General features: G+C 42.4%; 1 protein-coding gene across 4 annotated transcripts; it reads right to left on the bottom strand.

Moving 5' to 3' along the window:
* Window positions 1-660: 660 nt before the first annotated feature.
* On the bottom strand, window positions 661-15,479 carry Gspt2 (G1 to S phase transition 2). 4 transcript variants are annotated; one of them, XM_063280251.1, is made up of 3 exons: window positions 13,034-15,479; window positions 8,459-10,566; window positions 661-1,413 (listed from the first exon to the last, which is right to left on the bottom strand). In XM_063280251.1, exon 1 carries the CDS (start codon window positions 15,161-15,163, stop codon window positions 13,265-13,267), a length of 1,899 nt encoding a protein of 632 aa, XP_063136321.1. In that variant the 5' UTR covers window positions 15,164-15,479; the 3' UTR covers window positions 661-1,413; window positions 8,459-10,566; window positions 13,034-13,264.
* Between the last annotated feature and the right edge of the window lie 1,583 nt (window positions 15,480-17,062).

Below are 17,062 nucleotides of genomic sequence, written 5' to 3'. Positions count from 1 at the left end.
TATTTTACAATATCATTTTATAATATCTACATTTAGTTTTTTTTCTTCAATTTCTCTAAAGCCACAATACACACTTATTTTCAAACAGAAGTCTTAGTTACCTAGGTTGGCTTTGAACTCACTCTGAAGCCCAGGACTTGAACTTGTGATTTTTCTACCCCAACCTCCCATGTAGATGGGATAGAGTGATGAGCTATTAGACTTGGCCACAGTAGCATTTTCAAGGTTATCTTCAAATAAATGAGTTGAGTATATAGCCAAAAAATAAACAGAACTTTGAGGGTTTTTTTTTCTTCCCCTTGGTAAGAAGTCAGGATGTGTATTTGCATTGGTGCATCTGTTCAAAAGTATCTCAAGATACTATATTCCTGCTGGACCATTTTCCAACACATTTTATTGACTATTTGGGAATTTCAAACCATGCACCCCAATCACACTCACTTCCCAGTCTTTCTATATCTGCTCTTCTATCCTTGTGATCTCTCCCCACCACCCAAAAAGAGAAGAAAGAAAGAAACAAGTCCAGTTTGTTTTGCCCATATACTCACTGGAGCATGGTCAAACTCAGTGGCCAGCCCCTTAAAGAAAACTGAGTCCTTTCCCACGTCCACCCCTACCCCCTCCCTCACCCCTACCCCTACCCCCACCAGAAGCCCTCAATTGTGGAAAGCTACACTCCAGCATCTTTACTACAATTTTTAAGAGTTCTCTTTGATAGTTTCCTGTCTAGGCTGTTACTTTGGGGGAGGATGGGGTTGTCACAGATGCCTTCTATGTCGCTCTGTTCTCAACTGTGGTTCTGCAATCATCAATAGCACAGCAAAAGTTCTTCCTTGCCCTTTACAGTCAGCAGGAGCATGGCTCATGGGTTCCTAAGTGGTTTCTGGTGAAAGCATGGACTATGACCATCGGCGTGGGCTGCAGCATCAGCACATACCAAAAAGCTCCTCTCGGTCTCTGGTGACAGTACATCACACAGACATCAACACAGCCCTCCGCTGAAGCTTGAGCCATAGACACCAGTGTACCCTTGGCTGCAGCATGCTACCAAATTTACTCTGAAGTGCTTATTTACCTCTGCATTGCAGCAGCAGCTTTGATCTTCTACTATAATCTACCATCCTTTTCTCTTTTATGTGTTCTTTAAAGAAATTGCTGCTTTCATACAACCTCCAGCATATAACTCCTGCATGGTGATTAGGCATAACTTGCCACGTGTCTACCCCACACTCTATAACAAAGGACTCTTTGTGCTTGAGTCTTATTCAGTCCTAAGGAGTATCCTACAAAGCAATTGACTTACCTGATCTCCATGTTACACTCGAGGAACCAGAAGTTCACAAAGTAGGTGCTTTATTCAAGGTGCTGATAAGCAGTCCCCTAAGGTCTTACTTTCTTCCTGTGCCAAGATCACTGTGGGAAACATTAGCAAAGAAAGAAAAAGAAGTCATTGCATACTCAACACAGAACAAGTATGTTATGTCATGAAGAGAGCACATTCTAATTCTAGCCACTCTTCTGATAGAAGCTACTGGCAGAGTCTGGGGTATTGTAGAGCAGAACTTGCCTTTCATAGTAACGGTTACAAGCCTGCACACTCTAATTATACATGGTATCTTGTGGTCCACTAAACCAGATATTCATAGACAGTGTGGGACGTCACAGTTATCCTTTAGAATTTGAAATGCTTGTAAATCTCTCTGTTCTCAGGGTTAGCTTAATGTTGCCTGTGTTCCCCACAGCTTTCTCTTCTGTCTTACAGAAATAATTCTGATGTGCATTTATCTCTAGCCCTTGGAGTACAGCTCATATTCTGTCAGGAAATTCCTATTGTATTTTTGTTCTGAACTTCGATTTCACTCTTGGTGTGTTACCACTCAGATGTGAAAGATATCCTGGCAGTCCAAGATAAGAACTACCACAAAGTCACACTACTCAACAAACCTCACACAAGAGATTTCTTGGGAGGCAAAAACCTAGGAGGGTGGTTGCCTCTGTTCAGGCAAGAAGTAGCAGAGAACTGAGCAGAACATACGATTTATATAGGGTTTCTTGGTTGTGGCAGGTGGTGTACAGAGCTTTTCATGGTGGACACATTTAGGGACAAGATCTGGGATTGGTGGTTTGGTTTTTGTTTTCTTCTATAGAGTGGGGCCTGGCTGTTAGAGACACTTGGAGGCAGGGCCTAGCCATTGGAGCTTCTCAAGTTGAGGGTCATGCCTGGCTAGTCTGGGGGAGGTGCCTGGCAGCTGGAGATCTCTGAGGACAGCCATGCTAAACCCTTCAGCCACTCAAGTGGCCAGGTCCCCTCCTGAGGGGCTTCAGCTACCAGGCCCAGACTTCCATAAAGGCCCTAAAAGCTAAAACAGCTGGAGCTGCCATTCTAGCACCTAAAAGTGGGAAAGTGACCAGGCCCCACGTCCTAGACTTCCCTAAGGTCATTTTCTAACAGCTGAATGGCAGTTCTCAGACTTAAGACAGGACAGTGGTCAGGCACCATCCTATAAAAAAATATGCCACCAATCCCTGAACTTGCCCCAAAGATCAGGCCACATCATCCCTCCAATTCCAGGCCACCCTGGAAAGCCAAGAAACACACCCCACCCCTACCAAGAAATGCTAGATAAGCCTTGTGTTCTACTCAGTTGTCTGTTGCTTCTTACTGAAGCAGAGGCAGCCACCCTCCTGGGCTTTTCCAATAAATCTCTAGAGTGAACACTTCCCTTCAGGGAACACTTACAAACACTAGATTTAATTTCAAAGGATTATTGAATTAATACCTGTTAACCATTGATTTTACTCACTACCATGATATTATGATATTATGTCTTACCTACATTCAATCACAGTGCTACAGGGGACTCTTTAATATGTCTCTTGCTGCTCAGAACCTCTGTATTTTCTCCTTGAATGTGAGATTTTTAAGTTTTCAGGCTAGGGGGATGGCTTGACTGGTAAAAGGGCTTGTAGTGGAAGCCAACAACCTGTGTTTGATTCACAGAACACGTGTAAAAAGTCAGATGTGGAAACGGGTATCTGTAATCCTTTGTATAGCAACATGGGATTCAGAGGCCTGAGAATTTAGCAGCTCCCAGGCCACCTATCCTGGAGTATGTTGCACATCAGAAACCAGACTCTGCTTTAACAATGGTGAATGTTAGAATGGATCCCCAAAAGTTGTCCTCTGACCTCCTGTCTACATATGCACACATATGGGCGCACACGCAATTAATACAAAACTGAAAAATATATATGTTTGCACTTCATCTGCCCATTCAAACAGGGGTTGTTTGCTTCTTTGCTTTTAGCGTGCCTTGAACACCAGGGACAAGGATGAACCATTTGGACATTAGCACTACTTGGGATGGAAGTACTTGAAAATTTAAAAAATGGATTTCATTCCACTCATTCCCTTATATACTACTTTCAAAAACCGTTTAAAACGCAGTTTAGAAAACTAGCATGTTGGGTTGGGGATTTAGCTCAGTGGTAGAGCACTTGCCTAGCAAGCACAAGGCCCTGAGGAGTTCAGTCCTCAGCTCCAAAAAAAAAAAGAAAGAAAAGGAAAGAAAACTAGCATGTCATAAGACCACGAATTAGGGAAAGTGAAAAAATAAATATAAGAATAAACTCAAAACATTAAAATTTAATTCAGGAATTGCCAATTAAGCTAGCAAAAGCTCTTGGGGGCCATTATTGGTCACTTACCATGTAAATGTACTGATGTGGAAAGGTTCAGTTAGACTCCAGTATAGCAAGTAGGAATGGGCTGAGCCTGCACTAGGGAATAAAGTGAACTCCTGACTCGGTGACAAGTGAGAAAGAATATCTGTAATTATGCATGTACTGTATATGGTATATCAAGTGACAGAGCAGTGCCATGACTGGACAGAACAGTCTGACTGCGAATAGATTTTTTTTTAAACTCCTCATACAAAAACTGGAGTAAGATTTCAATCCTGACTGCCTAAACTTTTGAAGATATTCAGAATAGAGAGGGGGAAAGTATCCTTATTGGAGACTGAAAATGCATGTAAAATTAGGGTTGTGGTGGTAAGTTAGTAGAATGAAGCATTTGCTCAGCAAGCATGTAGTACAGAGTTGGAATTCCCACGACCTAGTTGAAACCTGAGCAGTCACTTTGGTTGCCTATAATCTTAGAACTTGAAAGGCAGGGAGGGGATTCCTGGGCTGAGCTGGAAGCCAGAAGCACTAAGCTCTGTTCAGTGAGACAGTGCTTCAGTAAACTGAAGAGCAACTTTGCAATGCTCTGTAACAGATTTGGGCCTTCCCGTGCACATGCGATTATATACACCCCTCACACACTCCACACTCCACATACATTATACCTACATATATGCACACATACATATGCAAAAAGAGGTACATGTAAAATACCATTTGCAAATTCTATTTAATATTGAGTATAAAAGGATCTTGCTGAAACCCAATTTAGCATATGAACATTATATAAACATTGACTCTAAAAAAGAAATCATATGAGTTTAAAGGTAAATGTGAGAAAAGAAAAATCTCATCCCACACGCAGCCATCAAACCCAGTCACTATTGCTGATGCCAAGAAGTACTTACTGACAGGAGCCTGATATGCATGTCTCCTGAGAGGTTCTGACAGAACCTGACAAATACAGAGGCAGATGCTTGCAGCTAACCATTGGACTCAGCACAGGGACCCCAATGGAGGAGTTAGACAAAGAACTGAAGGAGCTGAAGGGGTTTGCAACCCCATAAGAACAATATCAATCAACCAGAACCCCCCAGCTCCCACGGACTAAATCACCAACTAAAGAGCACACATGGAGGGACCCATGGCTCCAGCTGCATATGTAGCAAAGGGTGGCCTTGTTAGACACCAATGGGAGGAGAAGCCCTTGGTCCTGCCAAGGCTCAATGCCCCACCCGAATGGGAGGTTAGAGTGGTGAGATGGGAGTGCATAGGTGGGAGGGAGAGCACCCTCATAGAAGCAGGGGGAGGGGAAGGGGATGGGACAGGGTAGGGGAGGGAGGGATAACATTTAAAATGTAAATACATTAAAATATGCAATAAAAAAGAAGTTAAGAGGGTTGAGGATTTGGCTCAGTGGTAGAGCACTTGCCTAGCAAGCGCAAGGCCCTGGGTTCGGTCCCCAGCTCAAAAAAAAAAAGAAGTTAAGACAGATTTCCTATAAACAATCTGTCATAGTAGAGAGTGTGGGACAGAACTGTGTGGGAAGTGGTTATTAAATATTCTACATGCTGCTGCTCTCTCTGGGATACAAGTAAAGCTCCCTCCCCTTTTCTATCACATGGCACACTCATTCAGAGGTCTTTATTCTCTTTTCATTTCTCTGATTTCAATGGTGTTGGAACATTACCACACACTAAATGTTTGATGAAGCATCTTCTAAACTCTAAGACAAGTTCACTTTTTTAAGGAGTAGCCTTGAGTCAAATTTTTCTTCCTGTCAATGTCCAACTATAAGTAGTTAATTAATTAATGTAAATAAACCATGAATTACTTTTTTAATTTATAATAAACTATATTTATATATAATATTTATAATTTATAATATTCATAATAAACTATACATGACATAAAACTTCTAAGTGAAATTATTATATAAAATCTTTTGACAGTTCCTTGTGAGTACACTGATTTATAAGCACATCCACTCCCATTACTGCTCTTATCTGCCCCTCATTCCTGCTCACACTAGTCTTCTCTGCCAGGCATCCCTGTGCAGGTAGTAGCAGCTGTGTGGATTCTTTTTTAATTAATCATTTTATTTGTTTACATTTCAAGTGCTATCCCCCTTTCCTGTCAGTCTCCCCTCCACAAACTCCACACCTCATCCCCTCCCCTTTGCCTCTAAGAGGCTGCTTTCCCACCCACTCACCCACTCCCCTTCACCCCTCTAGCATCCCCCTTCTCTGGGGCATTGAGCCTCCACAGACCAAGGGTCTCCCCTCCCATTGATGTCAGACAATGCAATCCTCTGCTACATATGCGGCTGGAGCCATGGGTCCCTCCATGTCTACTCTTATTTTTTCTTTTTCTTCTTTTTTTTTTTCCGGAGCTGGGGACTGAACCCAGGGCCTTGCGCTTGCTAGGCAAGTGCTCTACCACTGAGCTAAATCCCCAACCCCCATGTCTACTCTTTAGTTGGTGGTTTAGTCCCTGGGAGCTCTGGTGGGGTCTGGTTGGTTGATATTGTTGTTCTTCCTATGGGGTTGCAAGCCCCTTCAGCTCCTTGAGCCCTTTCCCTAACTGGTCCCCGGGATCAGTCCAATGGTTGGCTGTCCTAGTCAGATGCTGGCAGAGCCTTTCAGAGGACAGTCATACTAAGCTCCTATCAGCAAGCACTTCTTAGCATCAGCAATAGTGTTTGGGTTTTTGCAGATAGGATGGATCCTAAGGTCAGGCATTCTCTGGATGGTCTTTCCTTCAGTCTGTGCTCCATTTTTGTTCCTGTGTTTCCTTTAGACAGGAACAATTCTGGGTTAAAGATTTTGGGGTGGGTGAGTGACACTTTCCTCAACTGAGGTGCCATGTCTATCTACTACTGGTGGTGGTCTCTTCAGGTGCTTCCCTGGTGTTGGGTACTTTGGCTAATGATCCCCATTGGGTCCTGGGAGCTTCTCCCATTCCTGGTGTCTGGACTTAAAGAAAACATTTTTAAGTGAAACCAACATTTATAATAATTTTTCATTTGTTAAAGCCTTTTTAAAATTTAAATTATTTTATTTACATTCCAGTTGTTGTGTCCCTGTCTCCCCTCCCTCAATCCATTCCTTACTTCCTCTTGCCTCTAAGAGGGTGCTGTCCCTTACCCCCCCAGGACTTCCCACTTCCTGGGGCCTCAAGTCTCAAGGATTAGGCTGATCTTCTCCGACTGAGGCCAGACAAGGCGTTCCTCTGCTATATATGCATCAGGGGCCTCGGCCCAGCCCCTGTATGCTCCTGGTTGGTGGCTCAGTCTCTGGGAGCTCCCCGGGGTCTGGGTTAGTTGAGACTGCTGGTCCTCCTATAAGGTAGCCCTCCCTTTCCGCTTCTTCAATCCTTCCCCTAATTCAACCACAGGGGACCATGACTTCAGTCCAGTGGTTAGGTGTAAGTATTTGCTTCTATCTCTGTCAGCTGCTCTTGAGTCTGTGGTTGTTAGTTTCTTTTTCATGGATATGACATGAAAGCTAATCATCCCCACTATTTTATAGTTCAATTAAAAGTAAAATATGTGTTATTTGTACTGTCAAGTGTTTATATGTAAACTTTAACAAGAAAAGATTTTTGTAGCTGGACTTTGATTACTTTGTGGGTTCTTTCTCTCACCCTTTCAACCCCCTAACACTCGATAAGAGACAAAAAAGGATACAGAGGAAAGGAAAGAGATCCCTGAATAAAATCAGGGGTCAAAAAGGATGGCATTATTGTTAGACTTCCTGCTGATTAGGAGCATCAAGTTCCTCTGGGCAAGTTTGACCTTTACCATCAGGATATCTAACTTCTTGTTTCTTCTTTGTACACAGCTACTTAACAAACCACGACCAACAATAACCAACAACAACCGAACAACCACCTCCCAACAACACACCTATTGGGGCTCTAACAGTTTTATACCAGCTAAAAAGTCCACAGAATTCCAAATATCATACCATTGCAGAAAGCATGCAGCTGGGAAAATCATGCCCCTGCCAGAGCACGAAGCAAATCATAGTCAGCTGCTGTGGACACTCTGAAACAGCCCCATATCCCACACCTGGGATTAAGACAAAAAAAAAACCCATATTCTTCTAATTTTTGTGTCTTTTAAAGAAACAAAAAAATCTGGGATTCTTATTATAATGCATTACACTGTAGCGAAGCATAATCAGGATACTTTGAAAAGAGGGTTTACTTGAGAGATGTATCTTTTGAGAATAGGAACAGTGACTTTAGCAGTTAAGGAAAGCACTGGGAAAACTGTTCCTAGGTGTCAAAGAAAAATGTTTCTGCGAGAAATGCAGTGTGCTGGTCTCCAGCTAAAAGGTTTCCTCTGCTAACCTTCCTAGTCTTTGCTGCAGTGGAATATAGGTTTGCCCCTTTCTTCATGTAACATTTCCTCAGATTCCCATAAAATCCAGAGAAGCGGGTTGGAAGTTGCTAGAAGAATTTGGGAGGGAGAAGGGGAGGACGGCATTAGGGGATTTGGTGGGAGGTGGGGTCGGATAAATATGATCAAAATATATTCTACATACTTATGAAATTTCCAGAGAATAAAAATATTTTATAAAGTTGCTAAAGCCAATGGGTAGATACTAACAAATCCTGAAATGCAGAGTGTGTTGTATATTTAGCAAGCAATAAATCATGGGAAAATCATACATAATCTTAATTGACAGAATATTGAGATAAAGCTCTTAAAGAATATATCAGTTATTTATATGTTGTGGTGATAAAAATTATGACCAACATAACTTACAGAAACAAATGGATTTATTTTGGCTCATGGTTCCAGAGGGATGAAAGTCCATCATGAAATCATGACAGGGAAGCACAGCAGCAAGAGGCAAGCAGGGCTACTGGATCCAGAAGCTGAGAGCTCACATACGCTACTACAAATATGAAGCAGAGAGAGTAAACTTGACAGTAGGTGATACACCCAACACCAGCTCCCAGTGGCACATTTCCTCCAGAAAGGCCACCTCCTAATCATCCCAAAACAGCACCACCAACTGGGGAATCAAGTGTTCCAATACATGAGTGATATTTTTATTCGTGCCAACACATTCCACTCCATGGCCTCCACAGGCCCATGGTCATATCATAATTCTAACTGAATCCAGTCAAGCATAAACATGTCCCCAGTCTTTAATGGCTTCAACACTGCTCAAAATTCCAACATCCAAAGTCTCTTCTGAAGATTCAGGGCAATCTGTAAATTGTAGCTCCGTGTAAATTAAAAAGAAAGCAAATTGCATATTTCCAACATACAATGGCAAATGATAACATTCCAAAATGGACGAAATGGGACATAGAAAGGAAAAATTGGTCAAAGGAAGGCAACCCAGAATGGCAAACACTAAATCCTGTAGCTCTATGTCCCATGTCAAAGGACCTAGATGGCTCTGCCCTTTCAGGTTTGCTACCTGAAACATAACTCTAACTAGTCTGGATTTACTTCATTTATGCGGCTCTCCTTGGCAGATAATCTAACAACTCTGACATCACTAACAACTTGGGGGTCAGGCTTCATTTTCACAACTTGATGCAATGGCCTCTCAGGGCCTTCATGCAGGGATGACCTTGACACACACTGCTTAGCCTCATTGGCTCTCTGTGAACAGTGAAGAATCATAAGCTTAGCTGGGTGGAGTCTTGCTCTCCATTTATTCAAGTGCAGAGCAGGCCTCTCCTTAATGGTGTTAACCTCCTTCTTAACAATCGCAATCTTCATCTCTCCAAACTGTACATGTTACATTTCTTTTTTCCCATTTTCTTTACATAGACTTGCAAAAGCATTATCAATAATCCTGCCACAAACACAGCATTATGCAGCACTGTAATTTCGTCTGCTAAAGAAATTAATCCACAGTTTTCATGAACTAGAAAAATTATTGTTAAAATATTCATATTATCCAAAATAATTTATAGATTTAAGGCAATTCCTGTCAAAATGCTAGTGGCATTGTCCACAGAACTAGAAAGATGTAAATGTTCCAGAATAGCCGAGTAATCTTGAGGGGAAAAAAAAGAACAAAGTTTGGAAGTATGCATTGCATATTCAAAATAGAAGTAACTATAAAGCATGGTATTGGCATATAAAAACACAGAGCAGTGTCATATAGAAATAACTATGTATCTATAACCAACTGACCCTTAAAAAGATGGCAGGAAAACACGGTATCAACTCACATGATGTAGAACGAAGCATGATGCCTTCTCTCTGTAGCAGAGTCAACATAAATGGATCCAGTGTCTTAATGGAAGATCTGAAACTGCTTAAGGAAAACATGTCAGAAGGAGGTCAATGTCTAGACACATGCAACAGTTTCCTGGATAGAACTTCCGCTCTACTTTTTAAAATTTAGCCTTAGGTGAATTCTTAGGAAAAGGGCAGAAGACACCCAGTTTCTTTGCCAAAATAGCACAGAAATGGGCTCTAGTCCAATTGCTAATGTTGTTCCCTTCTGAAACCTTGTGAGCCAGACAGCTACGTTCTGAATTACTCTCTGCACTAGTTTTCCATGCTCCTGCTAAAGTCTGCTTAAAACTTCCAAACACTTTTCTAAACCAAAGTTTCAGTCTTCCATATTCCTCTAAAAATATGGTCATGGTTTACATAGCAACAGCCTACTCTCCACTACTACTCTCTGGTTTCCAACTTCATCAGTTACTTTTCTGTTGCTGTGATAAAACACCATGACCAGAAGCAACTTACAGAATGAAGGGCTTATTTAGGCTCACGGTTCCAGAGAGATAACCGATCATCACGGCAGGGAAGCATGGCAGCAAATAGCAGGCATGGCAACTGGAACAGGAAGCTGAGAGCTCACATCCTCAACTGCAAGCAGGAAGCAGAGAGAGCACCTGGAGGTGGGGTGAGACTATAAAGAGTCTGAGCCCTGCCTTGTTGTATACTACGTCCAGCAAGGCCCCGCCTCCTAAACCTCCCCAAAACCATACCACCAACCGAGAACCAAGTGTTCAAATACATGAGTCTATGAGGGATATTCTTTAAACCATCAAAGAGTTAAAAGTTAATTTAATATGAATTGGAGAAGCAGAAACTCTGTCAAAGGGCACGCCCCTGGTTATGACTTTATTAGTTTACCATACTAGACAAACTAGTGCTGTGCTGGTAAATGGTCCTAATTTGAAATGTTGAAAAATATTAAATGTTAATAATTATAAAGGCCAGTACCTAGAAGTTAAAAAGAAATGTTACTGTATATTTAGATCTACTGGTGTATCTCTGTGACAGGCTGTCACTATGTAGTCCAAGCTGTTCTCAAATTCATGGTGTAGCCAAGGGTGGCCCTGAACACATCATCTTCTTGCCTCAGCTTTCCAAATACTTAGATTGCAAGCCAGTGTGTTACAATGCCTTGCTCATATCTACAACCTTAAAAAAGCTAGACTCTGGTATCCCCAACTTGAATGATATGATTCTCACTGAATTGCAAAGAACTAATTTCTAAAATAACTTCTAAAGATTCTGACATTTTCTCTGAAATTTATGTGTCTCTCACAAACATTTAGAAACCAGTTTTTGAAAATTGCCCAGATTGAATGGAAACAGTTCTGTCTTGGCTTTTCTTTTAGTCAACTGATAGGTGTGTATGTGTGTGTTGTATGTGTGACTTACACGCACATATATAACTATTGGCAAATTACTAAAATTACTATGACATTAATGTAGCATTAAAAACAAAATTTTAGTGACTGCCAAGAGCTCAATGTAGTGGCTTACATCCATAATTTCAACTCTCAGGATGCTGAAGGACAATCACAAGCTCAGTACAGTAGAGCCAATGTGGGCTATTGGGAAATCCTCAATGAGTGACTGTTAAGGTTAAATTTTATTGGGGTTGGGGATTTAGCTCAGTGGTAGAGTGCTTGCCTAGCAAGTGCAAGGCCCTGGGTTCGGTCCTCAGCTCTGGGGAAAAAAAAGACAAAATTTTATCAAGTACTAGCCTGGTCTGGTGGCTGTATAAAGTTTAGCACACAAGCGAAAGGAGGAACTCTTTAAAGATGAAAGACTAAACAAAACTCCTGCCACCCACATTCCTCATTAAAGGACTGTGCCCATCACAGGATTAGGTTAGCTGATGGATGAGTGCTCTGCTGACCTGTGGTGGATGACGCACAGAACAGCGATACTGTTGGTACTCTAACAAGATCAGTTAGTAACGACCTGATACATGAAGTCAAGAGTTCCATGAGCGCACAAAGGAAAAGACCACGGAGAAGGGGACATTGCCTTTACACAAAGAAAGAAACCATGGAAAGACACTGCCATTACCTGAGCACAGGTTCAGGTGTTGTGGTAGGCCGTGTCTACATCTACCGGCTTGCCCATGGTGATTAGGAAAGGAGTCTCTTATACCAAGTACAGAGCTATGCCTAAGAGAAACTGGTTCTGCATGCCACCAGGCAACCACTTACACTAAATCACTACCCACTTACCAAGACAGAAAATTCTCCAGCTGTTGATAGTTCTGAGGGTCATAAAGTCATTTTTCTGGCAATAAATCTAACTACCTTAGAACTGATAATTGGTGTTTTCCTCAAGAATGTGTGGAGAATAGATTGTAATGAACCCTAAACCCTGAGAAACAGATTCCTCATTCCCCATGACAAGTCCTTTGTTTCGTAAAAGATATATGGTGCAACAATTTACCTTTTTGGTAATTGTACCCATCGTGTCTTGCTCTCCAAATTTCAGTGAAAAACAGCAAAGCATGTTGAAAATGACAGTGTGCAGGTAAGAGTCTATTTGACATATGTACTCTGAAACCTTAAGTATGTATGTGATTTGGCTGTGCTTAATGTTATAGGACCTAATGAAAGACAAATAAAACATTTTCAAATAAGTAGGAAAAACTCCCTTACTAATTGAACTTAGACACAGAAAACAGTTACCTGGGAAGGGCAGTAAGATAGGTTCCACCTCACCCTCACCCCACCCCACCCCACCCCACCCCACCCCACCCCACCCCACCCCTGTAATTTTCCTTTAGTACAAATCTGTGTGGTTTTGACAAATTCCTCATTCTAAACTGTGAATGGATCTTTTTCTAAGCCCAAGTAATAAATGTATTTAATTACTTGAGAAAATAATCTATCCAAATTTAAGCATTATTCAAACACATTTCAAATGGTGCAGTTTCAACCAGAACGTTTTATTTACACGTCAGTGGTCTTCATCAACATATACACATACTGATTGTTCTGCACAGAACAAAGGATGTCTAAAGATCGATCCCCAAGGGAAATGGAAAATTTAAAATATATTATTTTTAGTATTGTAGGCAATTACATACACATCACTTACAAAGCTATTACTGATTTGTCCAAGGAAGCAGAGTGGTATAGAGGGAGGAAACTGGAGTATGCATTCAGGAGTGACACGACTGAGATCTCAACATGAGAAAGCTGACAAAACGTGGATTTTCGCTGTGAAATTTCTCTGCAAAACATGGGCACAGTTCTGTGAATGGGCAGTAGATTGCAGACAATCTTTCTTTCGCACATTACGATGTGCAGAGGCATCAAATGGGATTGCTTAGTCCTTCTCTGGGACCAGCTTCAGAACTTTTCCAATCGCGATGGTCTTTCCCTCATCTCTTAAAGTAAAACGACCCATCTGAGGAAAATCTTTAAACGTCTCCAGGCAGATAGTTCCTGCTGTCCTTAACCGGGCAATGCACACTTGATCTTGCTTCACAAAGCGGGGCCGTGTCTTGCTTTTTTCTCCTGACTTTTTGTCTACCAAGGAGATCAAGGCTGTTATCTCGACCTCCTCTATACACGTATGAATGTGAAGCACCGCATTGTAACCTGGGCAGATGATAGACTTGTGCTCAATGATCACTATCTGAACATCAAATGTGCGTCCAGAATGGCAGAGATTATTGGGTTCACAAAGTATGAAGCCCGGAAGAATCTCTTCTTCTTCGATTCCTTTCAGTCTGATTTTGAGGTTTTCACCTGGAGCTACAAAATCAGTCTCAGCATCATCGGAAACTATTCCTAGAACTTCCACACTGTGCTTGTTCGGCATCATTACAAGCTGCTGGCCTTTAAAAATGGACCCTGATTCCAGCTTTCCCAGGACCACAGTGCCCATATCCTTGTACTTATCCACAATGGGCAACCTAATTGGCCCATCAATTGATCTGTTGAAGTTTGGCAAACTATCCAAATATGGAATAAATGGTAACCCAGTGTACCAGGGACAGAAATCGGATTGCTCTTTAATATTTGCTCCAGTCAGTCCTGAGCAGGGCATAAAGTGAATGTCCTTTTTTGGACTGAATCCAACTTTTTTCAAAAAGGGCACCAGTTTCTCTTTACATTCTTCGTATCGCTCACTGCTCCAATCTACTGTGGGATCATCCATCTTATTAATCAGCACTATTAAGTATTTCACCCCTGCTGTTTTGGCCAACATTGCATGCTCTCTTGTCTGTCCACCTTTTTCAAACCCAGTTTCAAATTCTCCTTTCCTGGCAGAGATGACCAGCACGGCTAAATCAGCTTGAGAAGCACCACCAATCATATTTGGGACAAAACTCTTGTGGCCAGGGGCATCTAAGATTGTGAAATGTTTCTTTTCTGTTTCAAAATATGCACGGCCCACTTCCACTGTTTTACCCTTGTCTCGTTCTTCCTGGTTTGTATCTAAGGCCCAGGACAAGTACCAGGTCTCTCTATTCTTCTCCTTAGCTTCTCGTTCGTATTTCTCAAGTGTCCTTCTGTCAACCATTCCTGTCAAAAACATTATCTGTCCTCCAATGGTTGACTTGCCGGCATCTACATGCCCAATGAACACCACATTTACGTGTTCTTTCTTAGGAGCACCTGATGGTCTGACCACAGATTTTGATTTCCTTATTTCCTCTTTCTCCTCCATCACTTCCTTGCCACTCTCTTCTGGGGGCCCTACATCTCCCAAAGAACCCTCAGGCGCTGCTTCACTTACTTCTTTAAGCTCCCACGATTCTTCCAGGGCCATCTCCACCTCTCCATTTTCTACAACAGGTTCTGAAAGTTCCATGGTAACAGCTGAATTGGAACCCTCCCACGACACTAAAGGTCCATCTTTGGAAGGTTCCACAGGTGCTCCCCATTCCATCCTTTTACCTTGAGGCTCCGCGGCGCCACCGATGCAGGTTTCGTCGCAGCTGGAGGCTGTGGGGGCGGGCAGCTGGGCCGATCCGGGCAGGAAGGACGGCACGAACTCCGCTGCGCTTACGCTAGGCACGAAAGGTTTGGCGTTGATGTTGAGCTGACTGCTGAAGGCCAAGCTGAGATGCCTGCGCTGGGCCTCGGCTTCCGCGGCCTCAGCCGCTGCCGTGGCTGCGGGGGCGATTTCATCCCCGCTCGGAGCCGAACCCGGGGCTTCCATGTCCACCTGATCCCAGCAGTCGGGAGCCGAGTCGCTGCTGCTGCCGAGATCCATGGTGTGAGCAGCCGGGGTGCGGCGGAGAAGGAGCGAGGTAGGCAGGTCAGAAGGAGAGGGTTCTACCGGTGGTAGTAAGGCAGGAACGGCCACGGACCACGGGCGAGCGACGCGAACCTTAGCAGCGCGAAGGCAGCTAAGCGCAGATGCTGCATTCACAGCTGCGGCGGCGGCAGATATGGCCGCTCAAGGCTCAGCTCCAGTGTGTGAGCGAATCTCCACCCCCAAATCCCAATCACTTCCGACTCCTCCACCCCTGACCCAACGCCTGTGGTGAATTGACCCCTCATTGCCACCCGTAGGTTTGTCCTCGTTAGTTCTCAGTCAGAGGCTGAGTCTCGAAGTACATTTTTTAAAAACGAGATTTTCTATTTATTTTGGTTTACACGATCTGGGAGAATAATTTGACCACGTCCCAATGATTAAGCCTTAGATACACCTGACTTAAAATTCTAAAATCTTCACATCAAATGAAAACTCCTATTCAACAAATGGAGACAAAATGAGCAACATGGGGGTGGCGGTGTCAATAACCCTTAGACGGGGATTTATAAAATGTATAAAGATAGTAATTACAACTTTAAATCACTTATTAATTTGAAATCCAGAGGCTTTTTGTTCCCATTGGAGCTCCATCAGCTCCCATTTTAAGGATGGGGTTAATTATCTTTGTAGATTTCCAAGGAAAGAAAATTTTCAACATTGTTCTAATCATTTTATATGCAAGTACCTGGACCGTAGCAGGCAGGCCATTCTCTGGACTAAGGCCACTTGTACTTTTCCAACCCTCTGTATTCTGAGTGTACCTGCCCTATATGCCAGGCCTTCTCCAAGAATCCCAGGCCATGACCTTTCAGCTTCATTCTGAGAGCCTGAAACCAGAACTGGGGTTGCAATGAGAATCAATGATCGTAGTAAGAAGAAACTGATCGTAAGCTCAATTAAAGCCACTATGACCTCTAAAGTGGAGAAAATCCTTTACAGTTCTAATCAATAGACTGTCACCCTCAGAAAAGGTTGATGTTTTATCTAAATCCTGGACGACCTTGTTTGTAAATTATCCTATAGCAATCAGAGAGGGGGAATCTAGGGATAATCCAATTTACTTTTCCCAAGTGGAGTTGTAGACATTTATTTTAAATCAACCCAATAGCAAAGTAAAACAGTATAAAACCAAGTGAATGACTGGTAAGTAGATTGCTGTGCTCTCCATACCTTCTGAGACTATCAGGGCCCTTGGTAGTGCTCCACTTGGAGCTGCCACAGCCATGTGCTGCTTATACCCTAGCCTTTACATAGCACCTTGTTCTTTTTCCTTGGTAATGGCTTATTTATTTATTTTATTGTGCAATAAAGGGGAAATGATAGGAAAAACCGAGAGGTAAAATGTAAAGGTAGACTTCTGGGCTGCACCCCACACATGCACTTGCACATTTTGTGAACACGGGACAGGTTTCTTTAAATGGGTTTAGTAGAATCTGTCAAGGTTTAAGGGGCTGCTGTATCATAAAGTAATTTATTCAAATAAATAGGACAGATTTAGATCTTTTCCTTCTTTTAAGTCAACTGAATTAGCCATAAAAATATTATCATGTTTGCTGCTCCGGGTGTCTCTTTCAGAGAGCAGAGAGTTTTGCTTTAAAATGGAAAGGAGAAATGGTGGATTGGTGTCCTTACAGTCTGTCATTCGTAGGATCCAGAAAGAGGCAAGAGACAGGACAAAGAAAGAGACTTAGCTGCTGTTTTATTTAGGAAAAGTTTAGTTTCCTTATTAATTTATCTTACATGGATAAGTTACAGGATTTTATTTAGTTTCCAATTTTTTAGGGATTTTATATAATCATTCTATATGGATTTCTGATTGAAATGCATTGTTGCCTGAGAAAATATGCATTCAAT

The sequence above is a fragment of the Rattus norvegicus genome, chromosome X (genome assembly GCF_036323735.1).
Source record: "Rattus norvegicus strain BN/NHsdMcwi chromosome X, GRCr8, whole genome shotgun sequence".
NCBI classification, from domain to species: domain Eukaryota; kingdom Metazoa; phylum Chordata; class Mammalia; order Rodentia; family Muridae; genus Rattus; species Rattus norvegicus.
Note: the sequence above shows the minus strand (reverse complement) of the source record. Positions and strands in the feature narration are given on the sequence as shown.